This window comes from Pristiophorus japonicus, chromosome 16 (assembly GCF_044704955.1).
Source record: "Pristiophorus japonicus isolate sPriJap1 chromosome 16, sPriJap1.hap1, whole genome shotgun sequence".
Taxonomy (NCBI): Eukaryota; Metazoa; Chordata; class Chondrichthyes; family Pristiophoridae; genus Pristiophorus; species Pristiophorus japonicus.
Genome location: NC_091992.1, coordinates 71,850,264 through 71,875,656, shown reverse-complemented (window position 1 = coordinate 71,875,656; position 25,393 = coordinate 71,850,264). Strand labels below are relative to the sequence as shown.

Here is a 25,393-nt window from a genome sequence, read left to right as displayed (position 1 = left end):
AATGCATCCACTATTTCTTGGGCCACTTCCTTAAGTACTCTAGGATGCAGACAGTCAGGCTCTGGGGATTTATCAGTCTTCAATCCCGTTAATTTCCCTAACACAATTTCCTGACGAATAAGGATTTCCTTCAGTTCCTCCTTCTCGCTAGACCCGCGGTCCCCTAGTATTTCCGGAAGGTTATTTGGGTCTTCCTTAGTGAACACAGAACCAAAGTATTTGTTCAGTTGATCTGCTATTTCTTTGTTTCCTATTATAAATTCACCTGATTCTGACTGCAAGGGACCTACATTTGTCTTCACTAATCTTTTTCTCTTCACATATCTATAGAAGCTTTTGCAGTCAGTTTTTATGTTCCCTACAAGCTTACTCTCATACTCTATTTTCCCCCTCCTAATTAAACCCTTAGTCGTCAGGTTTGCTGCTTTTTCTGGCCAATTTATATGCCTCTTCCTTGGATTTAACACTTTCCCTAATTTCCCTTGTTAGCCACAGTTGAGCCACCTTCCCTTTTTTATTCTAACGCCACACAGGGATGTACAATTGTTGACGTTCATCCATGTGATCTTTAACTGTCTGCCATTGCCTATCCACCGTCAACCCTTTAAGTATCATTCGCCAGTCTATCCTAGCCATTTCATATCTCATACCATCGAAGTTACCTTTCTTTAAGTTTAGGACCCTAGTCTCTGAATTAACTGTGTCACTCTCCATCTTAATGAAGAATTCTACCATATTATGGTCACTCTTCCCCAAGGGGCCTCGCACAACAAGATTGCTAATTAATCCTCTCTCATTACAGAACACCCAGTCTGGGATGGCAAGCTCTCTAGTTGGTTCCTCAACATATTGGTGTAGAAAACCATCCCCTTGTACACTCCAGGAAATCTTCCTCCACCGTATTGCTACCAGTTTGGTTAGCCCAATCTATATGTAGATTAAAGTCACCCATGATAACGGCTGTACCTTTGTTGCACGCATCCCTAATTTCCTGTTTGATGCCATCCCCAACCTCACTACTACTGTTTGGTGGTCTGTACACAACTCCCACTAGCATTTTCTGCCCTTTTATGTTCCGCAGCTCTACCCATACAGATTCCACATCATCCAAGCTAATGTCCTTCCTTACCATTGCATTAATCTCCTTTTAACCAGCAACGCGATCCTACCTCCTTTTCCTTTCTGTCTATCCTTCCTGAATATTGAATACCACTGGATGTTGTGTTCCCAGCCTTGGTCACCCTGGAGCCATGTCTCCGTAATCCCAGTTACATCATATCCGTTAACAGCTGTCTGCGCAGTTAATTCATCCACCTTATTATGAATACTCCTCACATTGAGACACAGAGCCTTCAGGTTTGTTTTTTTAACACTCGTTGTCCTTTTAGAATTATGTTGTAATGTGGCCCTTTTTGATTTTTGCCATTAATTTCTTTGCCCTCCACTTTTGCTTATCTCCTTTCTATCTTTTGCTTCTGGCCCCATTTTACTTCCCTCTGTCTCCCTGCATAGACTCCCATCCCACTGCCATATTAGTTTAAATTAGTAGGACATTAGTTCCAGTCCTGCCCAGGTGCAGACCGTCCGGTTTGTACTGGTCCCACCTCTCCCAGAACCGGAAGAATAAAAATAAATTGACTCAAACGGGATCTTATAAAGGATTTTAAGTTAGGAAATAATAAAAAAAAGCTAAGATCCCAGCAATACATCGATGTTCTTCACACAGAGAGATCAGCGCTTGGAATGGGCTTTTGGACAGGGTGGTGAGCATTAAAGGGCCAATTGGATTCTGCGATCGGCTAGTGGTGTTTTCTAGAGAAGTGAACAGAGATGGACCGCCCTCATTCGTGTTTAACTTGTGATCCCTGTGAAAAGAGTGGGAGAAAAGATAAGGTACCCAGGACGTAGTGATTAGATGGTCAGTTGGTTTTAAAAGCCTGACAGTTGTTGGACGAAGGGAAGACCAAAGTAGGTGTAGTGGAGTATTTAAAATAAACACTCAACACCAGGTCTGGGTTCAAAGATTCAAGTAGTCTTTATTTGCACCGATGGGGAGACCGCCTGCTCTCTGTCTGTAGCCAGGCCTCTCCGATGATACAAAGTTCCCAGCAATTTTTTGAGGATGTTTCCAGTAGAGTGGACAAGGGAGAACCAGTTGATGTGGTATATTTGGACTTTCAGAAGGCTTTCGACAAGGTCCCACACAAGAGATTAATGTGCAAAGTTAAAGCACATGGGATTGGGGGTAGGGTGCAGACATGGATTGAGAACTGGTTGTCAGACAGGAAGCAAAGAGTAGGAGTAAATGGGTACTTTTCAGAATGGCAGGCAGTGACTAGTGGGGTACCGCAAGGTTCTGTGCTGGGGCCCCAGCTGTTTACATTGTACATTAATGATTTAGACGAGGGGATTAAATGTAGTATCTCCAAATTTGCGGATGACACTAAGTTGGGTGGCAGTGTGAGCTGCGAGGAGGGTGCTATGAGGCTGCAGAGTGACTTGGATAGGTTAGGTGAGTGGGCAAATGCATGGCAGATAGAAACATAGAAAATAGGTGCAGGAGCAGGCCATTCAGCCCTTCTAGCCTGCACCGCCATTCAATGAGTTCATGGCTGAACATGAAACTTCAGTACCCACTTCCTGCTTTCACGCCATACCCCTTGATCCCCCGAGTAGTAAGGACTTCATCTAACTCCCTTTTGAATATATTTAGTGAATTGGCCTCAACTACTTCCTGTGGTAGAGAATTCCACAGGTTCACCACTCTCTGGGTGAAGAAGTTTCTCCTTATCTCGGTCCTAAATGGCTTACCCCTTATCCTTAGACTGTGACCCCTAGTTCTGGACTTCCCCAACATTGGGAACATTCTTCCTGCATCCAACCTGTCCAAACCCGTCAGAATTTTAAACGTTTCTATGAGGTCCCCTCTCACTCTTCTGAACTCCAGTGAATACAAGCCCAGTTGATCCAGTCTTTCTTGATAGGTCAGTCCCACCATCCCGGGAATCAGTCTGGTGAATCTTCGCTGCACTCCCTCAATAGCAAGAATGTCCTTCCTCAAGTTAGGAGACCAAAACTGTACACAATACTCCAGGTGTGGCCTCACCAAGGCCCTGTACAACTGTAGCAACACCTCCCTGCCCCTGTACTCAAATCCCAACATGCCATTTGCTTTCTTAACCGCCTTCTGTACCTGCATGCCAACCTTCAATGACTGATGTACCATGACACCCAGGTCTCGTTGCACCTTCCCTTTTCCTAATCTGTCACCATTCAGATAATAGTCTGTCTCTCTGTTTTTACCACCAAAGTGGATAACCTCACATTTATCCACATTATACTTCATCTGCCACGCATTTGCCCACTCACCTAACCTATCCAAGTCACTCTGTAGCCTCATAGCATCCTCCTCGCAGCTCACACTGCCACCCAACTTAGTGTCATCCGCAAATTTGGAGATACTACATTTAATCCCCTCGTCTAAATCATTAATGTACAATGTAAACAGCTGGGGCCCCAGCACAGAACCCTGCGGTACCCCACTAGTCACTGCCTGCCATTCCGAAAAGTACCCATTTACTCCTACTCTTTGCTTCCTGTCACAACCAGTTCTCAATCCACGTCAGCACACTACCCCCAATCCCATGTGCTTTAACTTTGCACATTAATCTCCTGTGTGGGACCTTGTCGAAAGCCTTCTGAAAGTCCAAATATACCACATCAACTGGTACTCCTTTGTCCACTTTATTGGAAACATCCTCAAAAAATTCCAGAAGATTTGTCAAGCATGATCTCCCTTTCACAAATCCATGCTGACTTGGACCTATCATGTCACCATTTTCCAAATGCGCTGCTATGACATCCTTAATAATTGATTCCATCATTTTACCCACTACTGAGGTCAGGCTGACCGGTCTATAATTCCCTGCTTTCTCTCTCCCTCCTTTTTTAAAAAGTGGGGTTACATTGGCTACCCTCCACTCGATAGGAACTGATTCAGAGTCAATGGAATGTTGGAAAATGACTGTCAATGCATCCGCTATTTCCAAGGCCACCTCCTTAAGTACTCTGGGATGCAGTCCATCAGGCCCTGGGGATTTATCGGCCTTCAATCCCATCAATTTCCCCAACACAATTTCCCGACTAATAAAGATTTCCCTCAGTTCCTCCTCCTTAATAGACCCTCTGACCACTTTTATATCCGGAAGGTTGTTTGTGTCCTCCTTAGTGAATACTGAACCAAAGTATTTGTTCAATTGGTCTGCCATTTCTTTGTTCCCCGTTATGACTTCCCCTGATTCTGACTGCAGGGGACCTACGTTTGTCTTTACTAACCTTTTTCTCTTTACATAACTATAGAAACTTTTGCAATCCGCCTTAATGTTCCCTGCAAGCTTCTTCTCGTACTCCATTTTCCCTGCCCTAATCAAACCCTTTGTCCTCCTCTGCTGAGTTCTAAATTTCTCCCAGTCCCCAGGTTCGCTGCTATTTCTGGCCAATTTGTATGCCATTTCCTTGGCTTTAATACTATCCCTGATTTCCCTAGATAGCCACGGTTGAGCCACCTTCCCTTTTTTATTTTTACGCCAGACAGGAATGTACAATTGTTGTAATTCATCCATGCGGTCTCTAAATGTCTGCCATTGCCCATCCACAGTCAACCCCTTAAGTATCATTAGCCAATCTATCATAGCCAATTCATGCCTCATACCTTCAAAGTTACCCTTCTTTAAGTTCTGGACCATGGTCTCTGAATTAACTGTTTCATTCTCCATCCTAATGCAGAATTCCACCATATTATGGTCACTCTTCCCCAAGGGGCCTCGCACAATGAGATTGCTAATTAATCCTCTCTCATTACACAACACCCAGTCTAAGATGGCCTACCCCCTAGTTGGTTCCTCGACATATTGGTCTAGAAAACCATCCCTTATGCATTCCAGGAAATCCTCCTCCACCGTATTGCTTCCAGTTTGGCTAGCCCAATCTATGTGCATATTAAAGTCACCCATTATAACTGCTGCACCTTTATTGCATGCACTCCTAATTTCCTGTTTGATGCCCTCCCCAACATCACTACTACTGTTTGGAGGTCTGTACACAACTCCCACTAATGATTTTTGCCCTTTAGTGTTCTGCAGCTCTACCCATATAGATTCCACATCATCCAAGCTAATGTCTTTCCTAACTTTTGCATTAATCTCCTCTTTAACCAGCAATGCTACCCCACCTCCTTTTCCTTTTATTCTATCCTTCCTGAATGTTGAATACCCCTGGATGTCGAGTTCCCAGCCCTGATCATCCTGGAGCCACGTCTCCGTAATCCCAATCACATTATATTTGTTAACATCTATTTGCACAGTTAATTCATCCACCTTATTGCGGATACTCCTTGCATTAAGACACAAAGCCTTCAGGCTTGCTTTTTTAACACCCTTTGTCCTTGTAGAATTTTGCTGTACAGTGGCCCTTTTTGTTCTTTGCCTTGGGTTTCTCTGCCCTCCACTTTTCCTCATCTCCTTTCTGTCTTTTGATTTTGCCTCATTTTTGTCTCCCTCTGTCTCCCTGCATAGGTTCCCATCCCCCTGCAATATTAGTTTAACTCCTCCCCAACAGCACTAGCAAACACTCCCCCTAGGACATTGGTTCCGGACCTGCCCAGATGCAGACCGTCCGGTTTGTCCTGGTCCCACCTCCCCCAGAACCGGTTCCAATGCCCCAAGAATTTGAATCCCTCCCTGCTGCACCACTGCTCAAGCCATGTATTCATCTGCGCTATAATGATGAAGTATAATGTGGATAAATGTGAGGTTATCCACTTTGGTGGTAAAAACAGAGAGCCAGATTATTATCTGAATGGTGACAGATTAGGAAAAGGGGAGGCGCAACGAGACCTGGGTGTCATGGTACATCAGTCATTGAAGGTTGGCATGCAGGTACAGCAGGCGGTTAAGAAAGCAAATGGCATGTTGGCCTTCATAGCGAGGGGATTTGAGTAAAGGGGCAGGGAGGTCTTACTGCAGTTGTACAGGGCCTTGGTGAGGCCACACCTGGAGTATTGTGTACAGTTTTGGTCTCCTAACTTGAGGAAGGACATTCTTGCTATTGAGGGAGTGCAGCGAAGGTTCACCAGACTGATTCCCGGGATGGCGGGACTGACCTATCAAGAAAGACTGGATCAACTGGGCTTGTATTCACTGGAGTTCAGAAGAATGAGAGGGGACCTCATAGAAACGTTTAAAATTCTGATGGGTTCAGACAGGTTAGATGCAGGAAGGATGTTCCCAATGTTGGGGAAGTCCAGAACCAGGGGTCACAGTCTAAGGATAAGGGGTAAGCCATTTAGGACCGAGATGAGGAGAAACTTCTTCACCCAGAGAGTGGTGAACCTGTGGAATTCTCTACCACAGAAAGTTGTTGAGGCCAATTCACTAAATATATTCAAAAAGGAGTTAGATATAGTCCTTACTACTAGGGGGATCAAGGGGTATGGCAAGAAAGCAGGAATGGGGTACTGAAGTTGCATGTTCAGCCATGAACTCATTGAATGGCGGTGCAGGCTAGAAGGGCCGAATGGCCTACTCCTGCACCTATTTTCTATGTTTCTATGCAATTTTTTGTACGCTTAATGATGCATGTCAGCCTCGTGCACAATCCCCTACACCATTTAATTGGCCCAAAGCCTGCGTGCACAATTGCTGATTGACTAATTCCCTTTGACGCCACACAATCATTGGCCTATGTCTCATATTTCTCCAACGTGTTACCTCTGACACCTTGCTCTGTTTATCTGCCTCTCTGGGCCTTCTGTGGTTCAACAGTTTGGCAGCAGTCAATCATTCTGACATGTTTTTCCTGGCGTTATCTCTTCTGCCCGTTACACAACTTAGAAAGCTGACCACTACAAAATCCTATTGGCTCTTTTTAGTCCCGTGACCCATTTTTAACCCTTTAATTATAGCAGAGCTCGAAAGCCCCACTTCAGTAGGTCAGGAGTGAGACAGCCTGAGGTCTGGAGTCGCGGGGTCGGGGGTCGCAGTGTGAGGGGTTGGGGTCGCAGTGTGTGATGTCGGGGTCAGACATCTGAGGTCGGGGGTCGCAGTGTGGGGGGTCGCAGTGTTAGGGGTCAGGGTCGCAGTTTGTGAGGTCGGGGGTTGGACGCTCTGAGGTCGGGGATCGCAGTGCCTGAGGTCAGGGGTGCAGTGTGAGGGGTCGTGGTTGCAGTGTGAGGTCAGGGGTCAGATGGTCTGAGGTCGAAGTTTGCAGTGCCGGAGGTCGGATGTTCGGAGGTCGCAATGTCTGAGGTCAGGGGTCGCAGTGTCTGAGGTCAGAGTTGGTCGGGGGTCGCAGTGTCAGAGGTCGCGGTGTCTAAGATCGGGGGTCACAGTGTCGGGGGTCGGAGTATCTGAGATTGGAGTTGGATGGTCTGAGATCAGGTTGGATGGTCTGAGGTCGGGGGTCGCGGTGTCTGAGGTCAGGGGTCGCAGTGTCTGAGATCGGAGTTGGTCGGGGGTCGCGGTGTCTAAGGTCGGGGGTCACAGTGTCTGAGGTCGGGGTCTCAGTGTCGGAGGTCGCGGTGTCTGGGGTCGGAGTGTCTGAGATTGGGGTTGGGTGGTCTGAGATCAGGGTTGGACGGTCTGAGGTCGGGGTTGGACGGTCTGAGGTCGGGGTTGGACGGTCTGAGGTCGGGGGTCGCGGTGTCTGAGATCGGGGGTCGCGGTGTCCGAGGTCAGGAATCACTGAGAACCCGAGAATCAGTTTGAAAGCCCTTGAATTGAGGTTGCCATTGTTTAACAGCCCATAGCAGTAGTGGAATGTAGCGACTTTACAACCTGTTCTAACTGAGATGAAACCGGTAAATGACTTCAAGTTGGACATCTAGTAACAGACCAGTTGATGGAGTCTGGAACTTTCGTGCTCTGTGCACCAGGCAATGCATTTGCTGACTGGGGTACAATGGTGGGGGCACTATAACTGGCTTCACATACCTGGGTAAGTGAGGGGACAAATCACTCGATACCAATCCTGATCTTACTCACTGACACGCTGCAAAAGTGGATGTTGGGTGAGAAGAAGACCCCCAAGACTGAATAGCCCACTGACACTGGTTTTGGAATGTTTAATTTGGAGAGGACAGCTGGTGTTTGTAGAACAAGCAGCCCTGTGGTGATGGCACTGGGCTGGTAACCCAAATCCCACCGTGACCAGTGGTGAAATTAAATTCAATAAATCTGGTACTTTTATTTGGTGTAAAAATCCAACTGATACCATTCAGGAAAGGGAAGCTGCCATACGGTCTTAGCTTACCCGGTCTCTCCTGCACGTGACTGCAGTCCCACACTGTGTGAGTGGCTCTTGATGCCCTGAGGGCAGCAAAGGCTGCATTCCCATCTCAAGAACAAATGATAAAACACAAGTCACCATTTTCAGAAGAAGGTGGTTAGAGAAGACAGTTGGGAGCGGAGAGGAAGAGGAAGAGAAATGCCTGGAACAGAAATGAGAACAGAAACTGCACAGTTCCCTCTGGGGTTTTATGACCGTGCCACTTTCCGCAACTCATTCTGAAAAGCCGAGAGGTGTCGTTGTGGGCTGAAAATGCTTCTTGACACAGGGAAAACTGGGGGCTGTCAGGCGCAGTTTGTGTCAGAGCAGTGGGGGCCCTGTGGAGCGCTCCCAACACCTCCGAGACAGTGGAGCTGGCTGCTATTTGTCACTGCGCGTTTAGTAACTGGAGCAAGAGATACGAAGGAAATCGTCGGGAGGATTAATGTATTACTGCCTGTGTCAGCATAATAATGCGTGCTGCTTTGTGACAACACATAAAGGAACAACAGTTACTGCGGTGATGACATGGGATTGTTTGAAAAACAGCAGAGTGGTGTTTGGAACCCTGGCTTAAGTTCTTTCCCTTGCTCTCTCGAGAGCACGGACTTTTGCTGCAGTGCAGTTCAGCAGATGCCGGCACACCTTTACCTAAGTAGCTGATGTTCCCACTGAGTCTGGATAGTGAATCGCAGCAGGCTATTTCACTGTAAAGGGCACCACACCTGAGCCCAATTCAGTCCTCCTCTCATGTCTGCATGTGCAACAGGAGTATGCACAGGCCGATTGCTGGCCTCATCTGAGGCAGCTGATCTCAACTGGGCAAGCGGGAGAGCTGCTACAATTTGGGCTAGCGACAGGGGGATCAAGCAGGGGACCCCTTCCTAATAGCTACCTGCTATAAAGTGTTTGTGAATGGATGCTGGGTGACAGCAGGATTGAGCTGGGTGATGATGCCCCCATGATCAAATAGCCCGCCGACACTCATTTGCCTGAGTTCACACATGAACGGTGGCCAAATGGTGAGGTACCAGAAGGCGACCAACATCCCTGGAACTGTGCCCCAGGAAGAGTCTGACATCAGGAGAGGACTGGGGTGATAAACTAGGCAAAAAAACTCAGTTAGTTCTGCCAGTCAACCCTAGAAACAGCTGAAAGCAAGACACAGACAAATCTCATTGCTGTCAGATTTCCGAGATGTAAGTGATACGTGCCCCGATAAAGGCTGCAGCTTCAAAACCAATCAATAATGAATCTGCCCAGTATCTTCCTTGTGTTGCAGTTTCATCGACCCTGTTCCCAGCTCCCAGCCTGTTTATTCTCCCAGGACTGTTTATCTGTACACTCAGCCCTCTGGGAAGGCAAGCAGATAATGAACCCCTCCACCCATGCCCAGCACGCAGTTACTGACTGGGAAGCTCCCTTCAGGCAGCCCTGGTGAGCAGTGTTCACTCAGAGTGCTCTGTTACATTGACCCAGAGTCTGCTGGAGCGGGTCACTGTTAGACATTTTCCCACGCCCCTCAACTGAAAAAAAGTTTGTGCCATAAATTGCTGGAAGTGCGAGCTGATAGCGCATCGTGGGCATCTGGGACCTGTGTGAACGGTGGGACCAACAATCTGTCTCTGTAACTAATGAGATTTAAGGACAGAGAAAGAAGCAGAGGAACGATGGAGAAGGAAATAGAGGTGTAGAAAGAGAAAGAAAGAGAAATTGGATTAAGAGAGACAAAAGCGACAGAATGGATAAGTAAGAGAAATTTTAAAATAAAAATGTTAATTTTAAAAGCCTCGAAGAACAATATACTACCTGCAGGCAAGTGACTCCACCGTTTTAATTGATCCCTTTCTGGGCCAGAAGGGTTGAGTGGTATTGCAAGAACATAAATCTCCTCATGAAAGGGATCCTCACACTGAACTACCAGCCCTAAATTCCTGCGGCAAGTTTCATTTGTTTTAACAGCACAAATGCAGCAATGTTTTGAAAGTGGTGAGGAGGTTGGTGGCGAGATCCTGTTTCCGCGTGGCTGGCGACGGAGCGACTTGTGGCGATATCGCCTCCTCACCGCAGATTGCTGGGTTATTTACACACTCATAACGGCGAGGGCCATTAAAGGCGCCGTTATTATCCCAGCAAATTCTAGGCCATTATCTTTTCCATTAGTCTGGATGATGCTGCTAAAATTCAGCAGTTTTTTCTGCTCAGTGTGCGGGAAGGAAGATGTACAAAATGTGATATAAATGGTTGAGGAACACGATGCTCACTATGGAGAGTAAGTATAAGCAAAAGGAAGATAGATCCAAGAGTAAACTAAGTGAAGGGCCTCCAGACTGTAAGAAAAGATCAATTAAATTGGGAATCAAACAATAATATACAAAACCCACAGTGAATAAGAAGGGAGGAACTCGGATAAGCTTAGAGATATTAGAGGTAGAGGGGAGGCTGGAGACGAGGAGTTGATCAGGTTGATACGTACTAAATACTGTCAGTATCAGACAGCAGAATGTACTGATCAGACCTCACCTCGTACTCTGGTACTGCTCGCCACAACACAAAGAAAATGCAGACGCACTGAACAATGTGAGCAAACAGGAGAAGCACTGATCCCGAGCTTGCAAGGCATGTGTTATGGTGACAGATCGAGAAACACAAGCTGTGCAACCTGCAAATGGTGGCGACAACTGCATCAAGGAATCTAAAATATTGAGCAGTTTAGATCAGGGAGAGCCACAGCATTACTTCACAGTCAGTTAGGGGAGTAGGGGCAGATGCATAAAGCTAAATTGGTAAACATTACATTTAAAGTATGTTCAGAATAACTTTACTGAAAATGTGTTAAATGGAATAAATGGCCCATGACGCTAGTGGAGGCCAAAAGATTGTGGCCGTTCAAGATACAGTTGGATGCAATGGTACAAAGAGAATTAGCTTCGATGGGAGGGTTAGGATACTAGAGTGCTGGGCTTCAATGGAAAATTAAGGTATGAGAGCGATGGGTTGTGATGAGAGGGTTAGCGTTCTGGAGGAATGGGCTGAGATGGAAGAATTAGGATACTAGCGGTTTGGGTTGGGATGGGAGTATTAGGGTATAGAGGGATGGGCTGTGATGGGATATAGTTAGGGTACTGGGGGGATGGGCTGTGATTGGACAATTCGGATACGAGAGGTTTGGGCTGGGATGAGAGTATTAGGATACTGGAGGGATGGGCTATATTGGTAGGGCTAGGATACGAGAAGGATGGGCTGTGATGGGAGAGTTGGTGTATTGAGGGATGGGCTGTGATGGGAGAGTTGGTATTCTAGAGGGATGGGCTGTGATGGGAGAGTTGGTGTATTGAGGGATGGGCTGTGATGGGAGAGTTGGTGTATTGAGGGATGGGCTGTGATGGGAGAGTTGGTGTTCTAGAGGGATGGGCTGTGATGGGAGAGTTGGTGTATTGAGGGATGGGCTGTGATGGGAGAGTTGGTGTATTGAGGGATGGGCTGTGATGGGAGATATTGAGGGATGGACTGTGATGGGAGAGTTGGTGTATTGAGGGATGGGCTGTGATGGGAGAGTTGGTGTATTGAGGGATGGGCTGTGATGGGAGAGTTGGTGTTCCAGAGGGATGGGTGTGATGAGCTACTGTGGTATTTTCTCATCCTGACTTCCTTGTGTCAAGAGTCCTCAGTAGCTGTTCATCACTTGACAGTGAGTGTCAGTGGTGATCAGCCAGACCAGATCCTGCCCTTTCCACAAACACACCCTTTCCACACTGCATACAACCAGGAACACCAATGCTGGATGAGCACAGCTTGCTATGCAGGGTTGAGGGTATAAACCTGGGTCTCCCTGGTCTGCATGCAGCATTGTGCAGTTCATTTACCTGCTAAACCATAAGGGAGCATTTGTCAGTGATTTGTTCAGACTTCTGTTTACTACAGAAGATGCATTTATCTAAAACAAACATTAAACTCTCACCTCTGAGTCAGAAGATTGTTGGTTCAAGTTCTCAATCAAAAAATTTGAGCACATAATCCAGGCTGACGCTTCAGTGCAGTACTGATGTTAAACTAATATGGCAGGGGGCTGGGAACCTATGCAGGGAGACAGAGGGAAGTAAAATGGGGGCAGAAGCAAAAGATAGAAAGAAGAAAAGTAAAAGTGGAGGGCAGAGAAACCCAAGGTAAAAATCAAAAAGGGCCACATTACAGCAAAATTCTAAAGGGACAAAGTATGTGAAAAAGACAAGCCTGAAAGCTCTGTGCCTCATTGTGAGTAGTATTCATAATAAGGTGGACGAATTAACTGCGCAGACAGCAGTTAACGGATATGATGTAATTGGCATCACGGAGACATGGCTCCAGGGTGACCAAGGCTTGGAACTCAACATCCAGGGGTATTCAACATTCAGGAAGGATAGACAGAAAGAAAAAGGAGGTCGGGTAGCGTTGCTGGTTAAAGTGGAAATTAACGCAATAGTAAGGAAGGACATTAGCTTGGATGATGTGGAATCTGTAGGGGTAGAGCTGCGGAATACCAAAGGGAAGAAAACGCTAGTGGGAGTTGTGTACAGACCACCAAACAGTAGTAGTGAGGTTGGGGACAGCATCAAACAAGAAATTAGGGATACGTGCAATAAAGGTACAGCAGTTATCATGGGCAACTTTAATCTACATATAGATTGGGCTAACCAAACTGGTAGCAATACGGTGGAGGAGGATTTCCTGGAATTTAATAGGGATGGTTTTCTAGACCAATATGTCGAGGAACCAACTAGAGGGCTGGCCATCCTAGACTGGGTGATGTGTAATGAGAAAGGACTAATTAGCAATCTTGTTGTGCGAGGCCCCTTGGGGAAGAGTGACCATAACATGGTAGAATTCTTTATTAAGATGGAGAGTGACAGTGTTAATTCAGAGACTAGGAAAGGTAACTTCGATGGTATGAGACGTGAATTGGCTAGAATAGACTGGCGAATGATAACTTAAAGGATTGATGGTGGATAGGCAATGGCAGACGTTTAAAGAGCACATGGATGAACTTCCAACAATTGTACATCCCTGTCTGGAGTAAAAATAAAACGGGGAAGGTGGCTCAACCGTGGCTAACAAGGGAAATTAGAGATAGTGTTAAATCCAAGGAAGAGGCATATAAATTGGCCAGAAAAAGCAGCAAACCTGAGGACTGGGAGAAATTTAGAATCCAGCAGAGGAGGACAAAGTGTTTAATTAGGAGGGTGAAAATAGAGTATGAGAGGAAGCTTGCTGGGAACATAAAAACTGACTGCAAAAGCTTCTATAGATGTGAAGAAAAAGAGATTACTGAAGACAAACGTAGGTCCCTTGCAGTCAGAATCAGGTGAATTTATAATGGGGAAGAGAGAAATGGCAGACCAATTGAACAAATAGTTTGGTTCTGTCTTCACGAAGGAAGACACGAATAACCTTCCAGAAATACTAGGGGACAGAGGATCTAGCGAGAAGGAAGAACTGAAGGAAATCCTTATTAGTCAGGAAATTGTGTTAGAGAAATTGATGGGATTGAAGGCCGATAAATCCCTAGGTCCTGATAATCTGCATCCCAGAGTACTTAAGGAAGTGGCCCTAGAAATAGTGGATGCATTGCTGATCATTTTCCAACAGTCTATCGACTCTGGATCAGTTCCCATTGACTGGAGGGTAGCTAATGTAACACCACTTTCTAAAAAAAGAGGGAGAGAGAAAACAGGGAATTATAGACCGGTTAGCCTGACATCAGTAGTGGGGAAAATGTTGGAATCAATTACTGAAGTTGTAATAGCAGCGCATTTGGAAAGCAGTGACAGGATCGTTCCAAGTCAGCGTGGATTTATGAAAGAGAAATCATGCTTGACAAATCTTCTAAAAATTTTTGAGGATGTAACTAGTAGAGTGGACAAGGGAGAACCAGTGGATGTGGTTTATTTGGACTTTCAAAAAGCTTTTGACAAGGTCCCACACAAGAGATTGTTGTGCAAAATTAAAGCACATGGTATTGGGGGTAATATATTGACATGAATAGAGAACTGGTTGGCACACAGGAATCAAGAGAGTCGGGATAAACGGGTCCTTTTCAGACTAGTGGGGTGCCGCAGGGCTCAGTGCTGGGACCCCAGCTATTTACAATATACATCAGTGATTTAGATGAAGGAATTGAGTGTAATATCTCCAAGTTTGCAGATGACACTAAGCTGGATGGCTGTGTGAACTGTGAGGAGGATGTTAAGAGGCTGCAGAGTGACTTGGACAGGTTAGGTGAGTGGACAAATGCATGGCAGATGCAGTATAATGTGGATAAAAGTGAGGTTATTCACTTTGGTGGCAAAAACGTGAAGGCAGAATATTATCTGAATGGCGGCAGATTAGGAAAAGGGGAGGTGCAACGAGACCTGGGTGTCATGGTACATCGGTCATTGAAAGTTGGCATGCAGGTACAGCAGGCGGTGAAGAAGGCAAATGGCATGTTGGCCTTCATAGCTAGGGGATTTGAGTATAGGATCAGGGAGGTCTTACTGCAGTTGTGCAGGGCCTTGGTGAGGCCTCCCCTGGAATATTGTGTTCAGTTTTGGTCTCCTAATCTGAGGAAGGACTTTCTTGCTATTGAGGGAGTGCAACGAAGGTTCATCAGACTGATTCCCGGGATGGCCGGACTTACATATGAGGAGAGACTGAATCGACTGGGCCTTTATACACTGGAGTTTCGAAGGATGAGAGGGGATCTCATAGAAACATATAAAATTCTGATGGGTCTGGACAGGTTAGATGCAGGAAGAATGTTCCCGATGTTGGGGAAGTCCAGAACCAGGGGACATAGTCTAAGGATAAAGGGTAAGCCATTTAGGACCGAGATGAGGAGAAACTTCTTCACTCAGAGAGTTGTTAACCTGTGGAATTCTCTACCACAGATAGTTGTTGATGCCAAGATGGGTTAGATGGCTAAAGGGATCAAGGGGTATGGAGAGAAAGCAGGAAAGGGGTACTGAGGTGAATGATCAGCCATGATCTTATTGAAAGGTGGTGCAGGCTCGAAGGGCCGATGGCCTACTCCTGCACCTATTTGCTATGTTTCTATGTGCAGAGTTAAATGTGCTGTTTTTTGGAGGAGACATTACACCCAGCCTGCCCCTCAGGTGAATGTAAAAGGTCCCATGGCACTATTCGAAGAGCAGGGGAATTCTCCCCAGTGTCTTGGCCAATATTTATCTCTCAATCTCCATCTCTAAAACTGATAATCTGATCATTTCTCTCGTTGCTGTTTATGGGAGCATGCTGTGCGCAAATTGACTGCCACAGTTATTACATTACAACAGTGACAATGCTTCAGAAGTATTTCACTGGCTGTAAAGTGCTTTGGCACGTCCTAAGGTCAAGAAAGGCGTTATAGAAATGCAAGTTCTTTCTTATTCCTGTTATTTACAGATTCATCAAGAAGCAGGGGTTGGACCGACTCTTCCACGAATGTGACAACCACATGTGGCGCCTTGGAGACAGGCAGATCCCAGAAGGCATTATGGTGGATGGCGGTTCTGACTGGTTCGCTCTGACCCACAAGTTTGTTGATTATGTGGTGCACACGCAGGATGAGCTGGTCACTCAGCTGAAGCAGTTCTACTGGTACACACTGCTCCCAGCGGAGGTGAGAGCCGGCAGATGCACTGACACTTTCTTTTCAAATACCTTCTGTTCTGTGCCCATCAAAATGGCCAACTGTAGCGCTGGGGAATGGAACACTTTCCATTTCAGGCACACAGTGTCCGCATCAAACACTCCCAGGGCAGGCACAGCATGGGGTTAGATACAGAGTAAAGCTCCCTCTACACTGTCCCATCAAACACTCCCAGGACAGGTACAGCACGGGTTAGATACAGAGTAAAGCTCCCTCTACACTGTCCCATCAAACACTCCCAGGGCAGGTACAGCACGGGTTAGATACAGAGTAAAGCTCCCTCTACACTGTCCCATCAAACGCTCCCAGGGCAGGTACAGCACAGGTTAGATACAGCATTTAAAAAAGCAGGAAACTATAGACCAGTTAGCCTAACATCTGTCGTAGGGAAAATGCTGAAGTCCATTATTAAGGAAGCAGTAGCGGGACATTTGGAAAAGCATGATTCAATGAACCAGAGTCAACATGGTTTTATGAAAGGGAAATAGTGTTTTACAAATTTGCTGGAGTTCTTTAAGGATGTTACAAGCAGGGTGGATAAGGGGGAACCAGTGGATGTGGTGTATTTGGATTTCCAGAAGGCATTCGATAAGGTGCCACATAAAAGGTTACTGCACAAGATAAAAGCTCATGACATTGAGGGTAATATATTAGCATGGATAGAGGATTGGCTAACTAACAGAAAACAGAGAGTCGGGATAAATGGATCATTTTCCAGTTGGCAAACAGTGACTAGTGGGGTGCCGCAGGGATCAGTGTTGGGGCCTCAACTATTTACAATCTATATTAATGACTTGGATGAAGGGACCGAGTGTAATGTAGCCAAGTTTGCTGATGATACAAGGATGGGTGGGAAAGCAAATTGTGAGGAGGACACAAAAAATCTGCAAAGGGATATAGACAGGCTAAGTGAGTGGGCAAAAATTTGTCAGATGGAGTATAGGGCCCAAGTTTCCGCCTTCTGTAAAAACGGCGCACCTCCATAAGGAGCGGCAACTTTCTGGAATAAAAAGGGCACCGAAAACTTACCTTGTGATTTTCTCCGAGCTCCTTGGGACGTCTTCGGCCTCGGCGTGGCGCAGCACAAAGGGTCGGGGGCAGAGCCAGGTCCCGGCGCTGAAAACAGTGCCGGGACCTCTGCACTTGCGCGCTAGAGTGCGCGCGCATGTGCAATAGCTCCTCGCCCCGAATCTCTACAGTTCAGCCTCCCCTTCAGCTCCACCCCACTCCCTCCTGCTCAGCTCCCCCCCCCTCCAGTTCAGCCCCCCCCCCTCCCGTTCAGCTCCCCCCCTCCTGTTTAGCCCCCCCCCGTTCAGCCCTGCCCCCCCTCCCGTTCAGTCCCCCCCTACCATTCCTCCCCCCCACCTCCCCCCTCATTCAGCACCCCCCTCCCTCCCGTTCAGCCTCCCACCCCCACCCCCTCCCCTTCAGCCTCCCTCCCTCCCTCCCATTCTGCCTACGTTCAGCCTCCCCCCCTTCCCTCCCGTTCAGCCTTCCCCCCTCCCTCCCGTTCAGCCCTTCCCCTCCTCTCCCCCCCTCCTCCACCCCTTCCCTCCTCCTCCCCCCCTCCCCCTTCCCTCCTCCTCCGTCCCTCCCCCCCCCCCCTCCCCCACCCCTCGCTGTCAGAAACACAGAGAGACACTGACAGAGACAGAGAGAGAGAGAAATACTGACCGGGACAGAGAGAGAGAGACACTGGGGGGGCCTGTCCCAGCATGCTGTTGGAGGGCTCCCGATGCTGCAGTCGGTGAGTAGAAACTTAATTTTTTATTTATTGATTGATTTTTTTGAAAAAAAATTTTGATTGATGTATTGTTTGATTTATTTATCATTTATTATTGATGATGGCTCTTTATTTGTAAAAGTGAAGTGTTCTAAAAAAAAACTTTTCTAAAATGAACCTATTCTAACTCACTAGAATTGGAGCAAATTAAATGCCGAGAATTGCAATTTCTAAGATACTCCATTCTAAACTAGTTACTCCAAAAAAATAGGAGCAACTCAGGCCGAAACTTGAGCCCATAATGAGGCAAAATGTGAGGTTATCCACTTTGGCAGAAATAATAGAAAAGCAAATTATAATTTAAATGGAGAAAAATTGCAAAGTGCTGCAGTACAGAGGGACCTGGTGCATGAAACACAAAGTTAGTATGCAGGTACAGCAAGTAATCAGGAAGGCAAATGGAATGTTGGCCTTTATTGCAAGGGGGATAGAGTATAAAAGCAGAGAAGTCCTGCTACAACTGTACAGGGTATTGGTGAGGCCACACCCGGAGTACTGTGCATAATTTTTGTCTCCGTATTTAAGGAAGGATATACTTGCATTGGAGGCTGTTCAGAGAAGGTTCACTAGATTGATTCCGGAGATGAGGGTAGGTTGACTTATGAAGATAGGTAGAGTAGGTTGGGCCTATACACATTGGAGTTCAGAAGAATGAGAGGTGATTTTATTGAAACTTATAAGATAATGAGGAGGTTCAACAAAGTGGATGCAGAGAGGATATTTCCACTCATAGGGGAAACTAAAACTAGGGGACATTGTCTTAGAATAAGGGGCCGCCCATTTAAAACTGAAATGAAGAGAAATTTCTTCTCAGAGGGTTGTAAATCTGTGGAATTCTCTGCCCCAGAGAGCTGTGGAGGCTGGGTCATTAAATATATTTAAGGCGGAGATAGACAGATTTTTGAGCGATAAGGGAGTAAAGGGTTATGGGGAGCAGGCAGGGAAGTGGAGCTGAGTCCATGATCATGATCTTATTGAATGGCGGAGCAGGCTCGAGGGGCCGTATGGCTGACTTCTGCTCCTATTTCTTATGTTCTTATGTAAAGCTCCCTCTACACTGTCCCATCAGACACTCCCGGGTGATTATTTTCCATTTACGTTATCAGGCATCCGGTGGCCTCTTGAACTGAGAATGTTGTTTTAGTTAATTGGGCACAGATTTATCTTGTGGGGCCCATGCCTACTCGAACATATCCAAAACTGATTTCACTTAAGACTGTTACACCCATTAAACACAGGATACTTTCATATCATCAGTCTGGATTCAATTTAACATCAAACCATTTTTCAGCAGAGAAGGAATGTGCTCAATCCCCTATCCTTTCCCCATTCAGTCCACTCTCTGTGCTATCTCTCTCTCAGCAATCGCCATATCTCAGTCCCCTGCCCCTTCCCCAGATCATTTACAATATTTCCTCTTCAAACAGTTATCCACTTCCCTTTTGAAAGCTATTATGGATTTGGCTTGTCCCTCTGTTTCTAGTTGGACATTTATGTGCTCAAGCCCTCTGTGTATTTTTTTCTCTCTTAAACTGTCCCTTTATTCTTTTGGTGGTTATGTTAATTGATACCCTCTCCTTACCGACTCATCGACCAGTGGAATCGATTGTTTCTGATTTACCGCATCAAAACCCCTTGTAATTTTGAACATTGCTATCAGATCGCCACTTAAGCTTTGTCCGAATGAAAAGAGCCCCAGTTCCTCTCGTCTTTAATTTGAACTAAAGCCCCTTAGCCCTTGAAAATTGCTTCATTGGCTGTGAAGCGCTTTGGAACACCCTAAGGACGTGAAAGGCGCTATATAAATCCAGGTTCTTTCTGATATGTGCATTGCTCTGTGTCGGGTGGTGTGGGTGTATCAGAAATGGACAAATAATATACCAGGGTAAGAATTTAATAACCTGTTCTGCCACCGTAAGAACTGGCTTTCCATAATTGTCTCCCCTCCTAAAGATGCTGCTGTTGTTGGGGTCCAGTCCCACGGACGATGGATACCCTTTGGTACCATACCCAAGTTCCTGTTCTTTATGTGTGTGAGCCTAGACGGTGAGAGTTTGTCGGCTATTGATCCATGGAGGGCATCACAGTGAAGCCTGACTCTGTAGTCACCAGAGATCTGCAAATGCACACTGCAGTGAGGGGCAGGAACCCTGGCTGGTTTTTATATGTTCCTCCCCTCGCTAACCCAGGGAGTTTGGGACCAATTGTCGTGCCCTATTCCCGTCCCAGCTGAGATTAACCAGCTTGGCACAGACTTGAGATTGAACCTGTGACCTTCTGGCCAGTATGTGCTGCTGGGCACTTTGTTTTTATAATGCTCCTATGTCTTAGCTCAGACAGGTGTAATTAGATAATCCTCTACACAGTGTATTTATGTACAGTTAGGAGCTTTGATTGTGCGAGTAAATCAGGGCTGAATAGATGCAATTACTCAACTTCCATTAATGTGCCACATGGGCAGGCAGTTGACAGTAAATCATGCACGCTTGAAAGGTAGGGAAAAGTGCTAGCAGTGGGGTATTGACAGTACCTATGGGACTGGCTGAGGAGAAGCACGTCGTCCCCTGCAGTGCACCAAGACAGAAAATGTATTTCATTTCTAACTAAATAGAAAAGGTTAATGAGGTTGGGCACGTTATTACTGGAAAGGAAGAGATTTCGAGGTGACTTGATTCAAGCTTTCAAGATTATGAAAGAATTGACTTGAGTTGTTTGTGATGGTGAAGGTTTCATCAGCCCACTGCCCACTGCCGCCCACATTGCTCCTGCAGATCCGCCCAGTGCTACTTTGGAGGTGGCCTGGAGCGGGCGGGAGGGGAGAGCCACTGGGAAACACCCGCTGAGTGGCGCAACCCAGCTCCCGCCCGCTGAGCTCCCAGATTCCTGCGGGCGGGACTCGGTGGCAGAACGGGGAAGGACCGCTGGCTGGAGGCTGGTCTGTCCCCGACGGTAATATGAAGAACCTGAAAAAAAGGGTAGTGAACATTTTTTTTTTTTATTTCAACAGCGACTTACCTGCTTGGGGTCCCCTGGTCTTCCAATAGTTTTTTTATTTTTTAGTGGTGAATTTTTTTTTCAACTCTTCGACCCTCCGTGGGCCCGACTCCATCCTCGGCGGCACTTGGGCGGCAAGCGTCTCTGCTGCCGAGAATGGGACCTCCCGCCCGCGGCCGCCCAGATTGGCGACGTACGTTGTCCATTTGCCGCCCGCTGACCTTCGAGGGACCTCGGTCATGAATATCCCGCCCAAAGTACCGTCCGGTACCCCGGCGGCACTTGGGCGGGCGGAGGCCTTGATGAAAATCAGCCCCAATGAGTCAATTGGGAGTAAGGAGGGAAGTCGGGGGATCTTTTTCATCCAAAGGACAATGGAGTTTTGGAGTAATTTAGCAGGGAGAATGATTGAAGTGGGCAGATAAGAACATAAGAAAAGGTGAAGACAAAAAACGTGATTTGGCCATCCCTCCAGTCCTATAACTATCCAATCCAAGCCCATCCCTCCAGTCCTATAATTATCCAATCCAAGCCCATCCCACCATTACTATAACTATCCAATCCAAGCCCATCCCTCCAGTACCATAAGAACATAAGAATTAGGAGCAGGAGTGGGCCCTATGGCCCTTTGGGCCTGCTCTGCCATTCAATAAGATCATGGCTGATCCTCGACCTCAACTCCACTTTCCCGCCCTAACCCCACATCCCTGATTCCCTTAGAGTCCAAAAATATATCCACCTCAGTCTTGAATGTGCTCAACAACTGAGCATCCACAGCCCTCGGGGGCAGAGAATTCCAAAGTTTTACCACCCTCTAAGTGAAGAAATGGTTTCTCATCTCAGTCCTAAATCGCTGACCCCTTATCCTGAGACTACTAGTTCTAGACTCCCCAGCCAAGGGAAACAGCCTCTCCAGCATCTACCCTGTCAAGCCCTCCTAGAATGTTATATGTTTCAATGAAATCACCTTTCATTCTTCTAAACTTCAGGGAACCCTAACTCTCCATCGGAGCCCAGCCTTCTAGAACGCTAACTCTCCATCACAGGCTATCCCTCTAGTATGCTAACTCTCCCATTAATACACAAATCTGTATTTTAAACATCCTTTATTTTCTGTCTCTTAACTACCTTCTTTCTAGGACAGAGAGCGTCCTTTTCCCATAGGTGGCTGTTACACTGGCATCCTCTCAGTGTTTTATAGCATGACCAGGATTGAACATGTTCTCCAAGTAAGGTTCCCCGTAAAGCTTCCGCTGACCTTTGGCCATCTATCCCAGCATTCTGCTTCCATTGTCTTGCTATATTCCCAACACATTAAAAGTGATGAGCCTGTGACAAGGATGCTGTGATGTGAGAAATACAATTTTACAATTTCTGTCTGACATTTTAAGTGACATATTTATGGAATGATAGATGCATCAGAGTAAATAATATGTACAAAATGGGTTATTTTATGCATACCCAAAGATGCATATATGCTCTATACCCCAACAAAAGGAATTTATCCTGAATGTCCCTTTTGCTTTATAACCATGTGTGTTATGGATTTTTTCTTGTATACCTAACTCAAGATTAGATAAAACGTGAACAATGAAAGGCCATTCTGCCCATCAACGCTGCTCCTCCCACTGCCCATGTACACTCTCCCGATCATGGACGTTGCCCGTCCAATTAATTTCAGAGGGAAAGTTACTGTATTAATAATTCATGATTGCTAAATATTCATTCACCGCCTCGCATTTCCACTGTTCCCATGTTTCCTGCTGTCCTCCAGACAGTGTTCCCTCCATGGCAGGAAGCATTGTGTTCAGGAGTATTTGGCTAGCTGGTCTGTACCACCCCTATAACCACAAACCCTGTTCTCAAACATCTTTATCCTTTGTCTCTGCCTCAAATTTTAACCCTGTTCCCGTGTTCTACAACACATCAAGGTAAACATCCACTGTTTTAAAGACTTAGATCATAGGAACAGGTGTAGGCCCCTCAAGCCTGTCCTGCCATGGCTGATCTGTATCCTACCTCCATAATGCCTTAATACCCTTGGCTAGCAAAAATCTTATCGATCTGAAATGTAAAATGATTAATTGAACTAGCATCTACTGCTTTTTGTGGGAGATAATTCCACAATTCGACGACCCTTTGCGTGAAGGAGCGTTTCCTAACACCTCCTGAATGGCCTGGCTCTGATTTTAAGGTTAAGTCCCCTTGTCCTAGACTTCCCCACCAGCGGAAAATGGTTCTCTCTGGCTACCCTATCAATTCCTTTCAAAATCCCAAAAACCTCAATCAGTTCACCCCTTAACCTTCTATATCAACCTAGTTTATGTAATCTTTCCTCATAATCTAACCCTTGGACCCCCAGTAACATTCTCATGAATCTATGCTGCGCTCCTTCCAAGGCCAATATATCCTCCAAAGGTGTGGTGCCCAGAACTGCTCACAGTGCTGCAGCTGGGATCTAACCAAGGTATGGTTGTATTCTCCTTTATATTCTAGCCCTCTAGTTATAAAGGCTAACATTCTTTCGTAAATAACTACTACATTTTAATGATCTGTGTACGTGGACTCCGAAATCTCTTTGGGCCTCTGCAGTTTCTTGCATTTCACCATTTAAATAATACGCAGATCTCTCCTTTTTTGGTTCAAACTGGATGACCTCACAGTTACCTGCGTTGAAACCCATCTGCCACAGTTTCGCCCACTCACTGAATCTATCGATGTCTGTAATTTCATGCTCCCATCTACACTACTTACTGTACCTCCAATCATTGCATCCTCAGCAAACTTGGATGTATGACTCTCTATTGCATTATCTAAGTCATTAATAAATACATCGGTGGTGGGGAATTATAGACCGGTTAGCCTGACATCGGTGGTGGGAAAAATGTTGGAATCAGTTATTAAAGATGAAATAACAGCGCATTTGGAAAGTAGTGACAGGATTGGTCCAAGTCAGCATGGATTTATGACTTGACAAATCTTCTGGAATTTTTTGAGGATGTAACTAGTAGAGTGGACAAGGGAGAACCAGTGGATGTGGTGTATTTGGACTTTCAAAAGGCTTTTGACAAGGTCCCACGCAAAATCAAAGCACATAGTATAGGGGGTAATGTATTGACGTGGATAGAGAACTGGTTGGCAGACAGGAAGCACAGAGTCGGAATAAACGGGTCCTTTTCAGATTGGCAGGCAGTGATTAGTGGGGTGTCGCAGGGTTCAGTGCTGGGACCCCAGCTCTTTACAATATACATCAATGATTTGGATGAAGGAATTGAATGTAATATCTCCAAGTTTGCAGATGACACTAAGCTGGGTGGCGGTGTGAGCTGTGAGGGGGATGCTAAGAGGCTGCAGGGTTGCTTGGACAGGTTAGGTGAGTGGGCAAATGCATGGCAGATGCAATATAATGTGGATAAATGGAAGGTTATCCACTTTGGTGGCAAAAACAGGAAGACAGAATATTATCTGAATGGTGACAGATTAGGAAAAGGGAAGGTGCAACGAGACCTGGGTGTCATGGTACATCAGTCATTGAAAGTTGGCACGCAGGTACAGCAGGCGGTGAAGAAGGCAAATGGAATGTTGGCCTTCGTAGCTAGGGGAATTGAGTATAGGAGCAGGGAGGTCTTACTACAATTGTACAGAGCCTTGGTGAAGCCACACCTAGAATATGGTGTTCAGTTTTGGTCTCCTAATCTGAGGAAGGATGTTCTTGCTATTGAGGGAGTACAGCGAAGGTTCACCAGACTGATTCCCGGGATGGCAGGACTGACATATGAGGAGAGACTGGATCAACTGGGCTTGTATCCACTGGAGTTTAGAAGAATGAAAGGGGATCTCATAGAAACATATAAAACTCTGACGGGATTGGACAGGTTAGAGGCAGGAAGAATGTTCCCGTTGCTGGGGAGTTCCAGAACCAGGGGTCACAGTCTAAGAATAAGGGGTAAGCCATTTAGGACCGAGCTGAGGAGAAACTTCTTCACTCAGAGAGTTGTTAACCTGTGGAATTCTCTACCGCAGAAAGTTGTTGAGGCCAGTTCGTTAGATACATTCAAAAGGGAGTTAGATATGGCCCTTACGGCCAAAGGGATCAAGGGGTCTGGAGAGAAAGCAAGAAAGGGGTACTGAGGTTGAATGATCAGCCATGATCTTATTGAATGGTGGTGCAGGCTCGAAGGACCGAATGGCCTACTCCTGCACCTAATTTCTGTGTTTCTATGTTTTATAATGAATAGTTGAGGCCCCAGCACTGATCCTTGTGGGACACCACTAGTCACTTCCTTCTAATTTGAGTACATACCCATTATACCTACTCTCTGTCTCCTACCACCTAACCAATCTCCTAACCAGGTCAATAATTTGCCTTCAATTCCATGAGCTTTAATTTTAGCTAACAGTCTCTTATGTGGAACCTTATTGAATGCCTTCTGGAAGTCCATATAAACTACATCCATAGACATGATCTAACCCTCACAAATCCATGTTGGCTCTCTCTAATCAGATCAAGTTTCTCGGTCCTTAATTATAGATTCCACTAACTTCCCCACAACAGCTGTTAGACTAACAGGTCTAGAATGTTCTGATATCTCTTTCTCACCTTTCTTAAATAATAGAGTTACATTTGC

General features: G+C 46.1%; 1 protein-coding gene across 1 annotated transcript in view; it reads left to right on the top strand.

Moving 5' to 3' along the window:
- xylt2 (xylosyltransferase II) overlaps positions 1 to 25,393 on the top strand; it is a 370,823-nt gene that overhangs the window by 321,360 nt on the left and 24,070 nt on the right. The window contains exon 6 of the mRNA XM_070857420.1: positions 15,742 to 15,958. Within this exon, the coding sequence (XP_070713521.1) occupies positions 15,742 to 15,958 (217 nt within the window). The remainder of the gene's footprint in view (positions 1 to 15,741; positions 15,959 to 25,393) is intronic.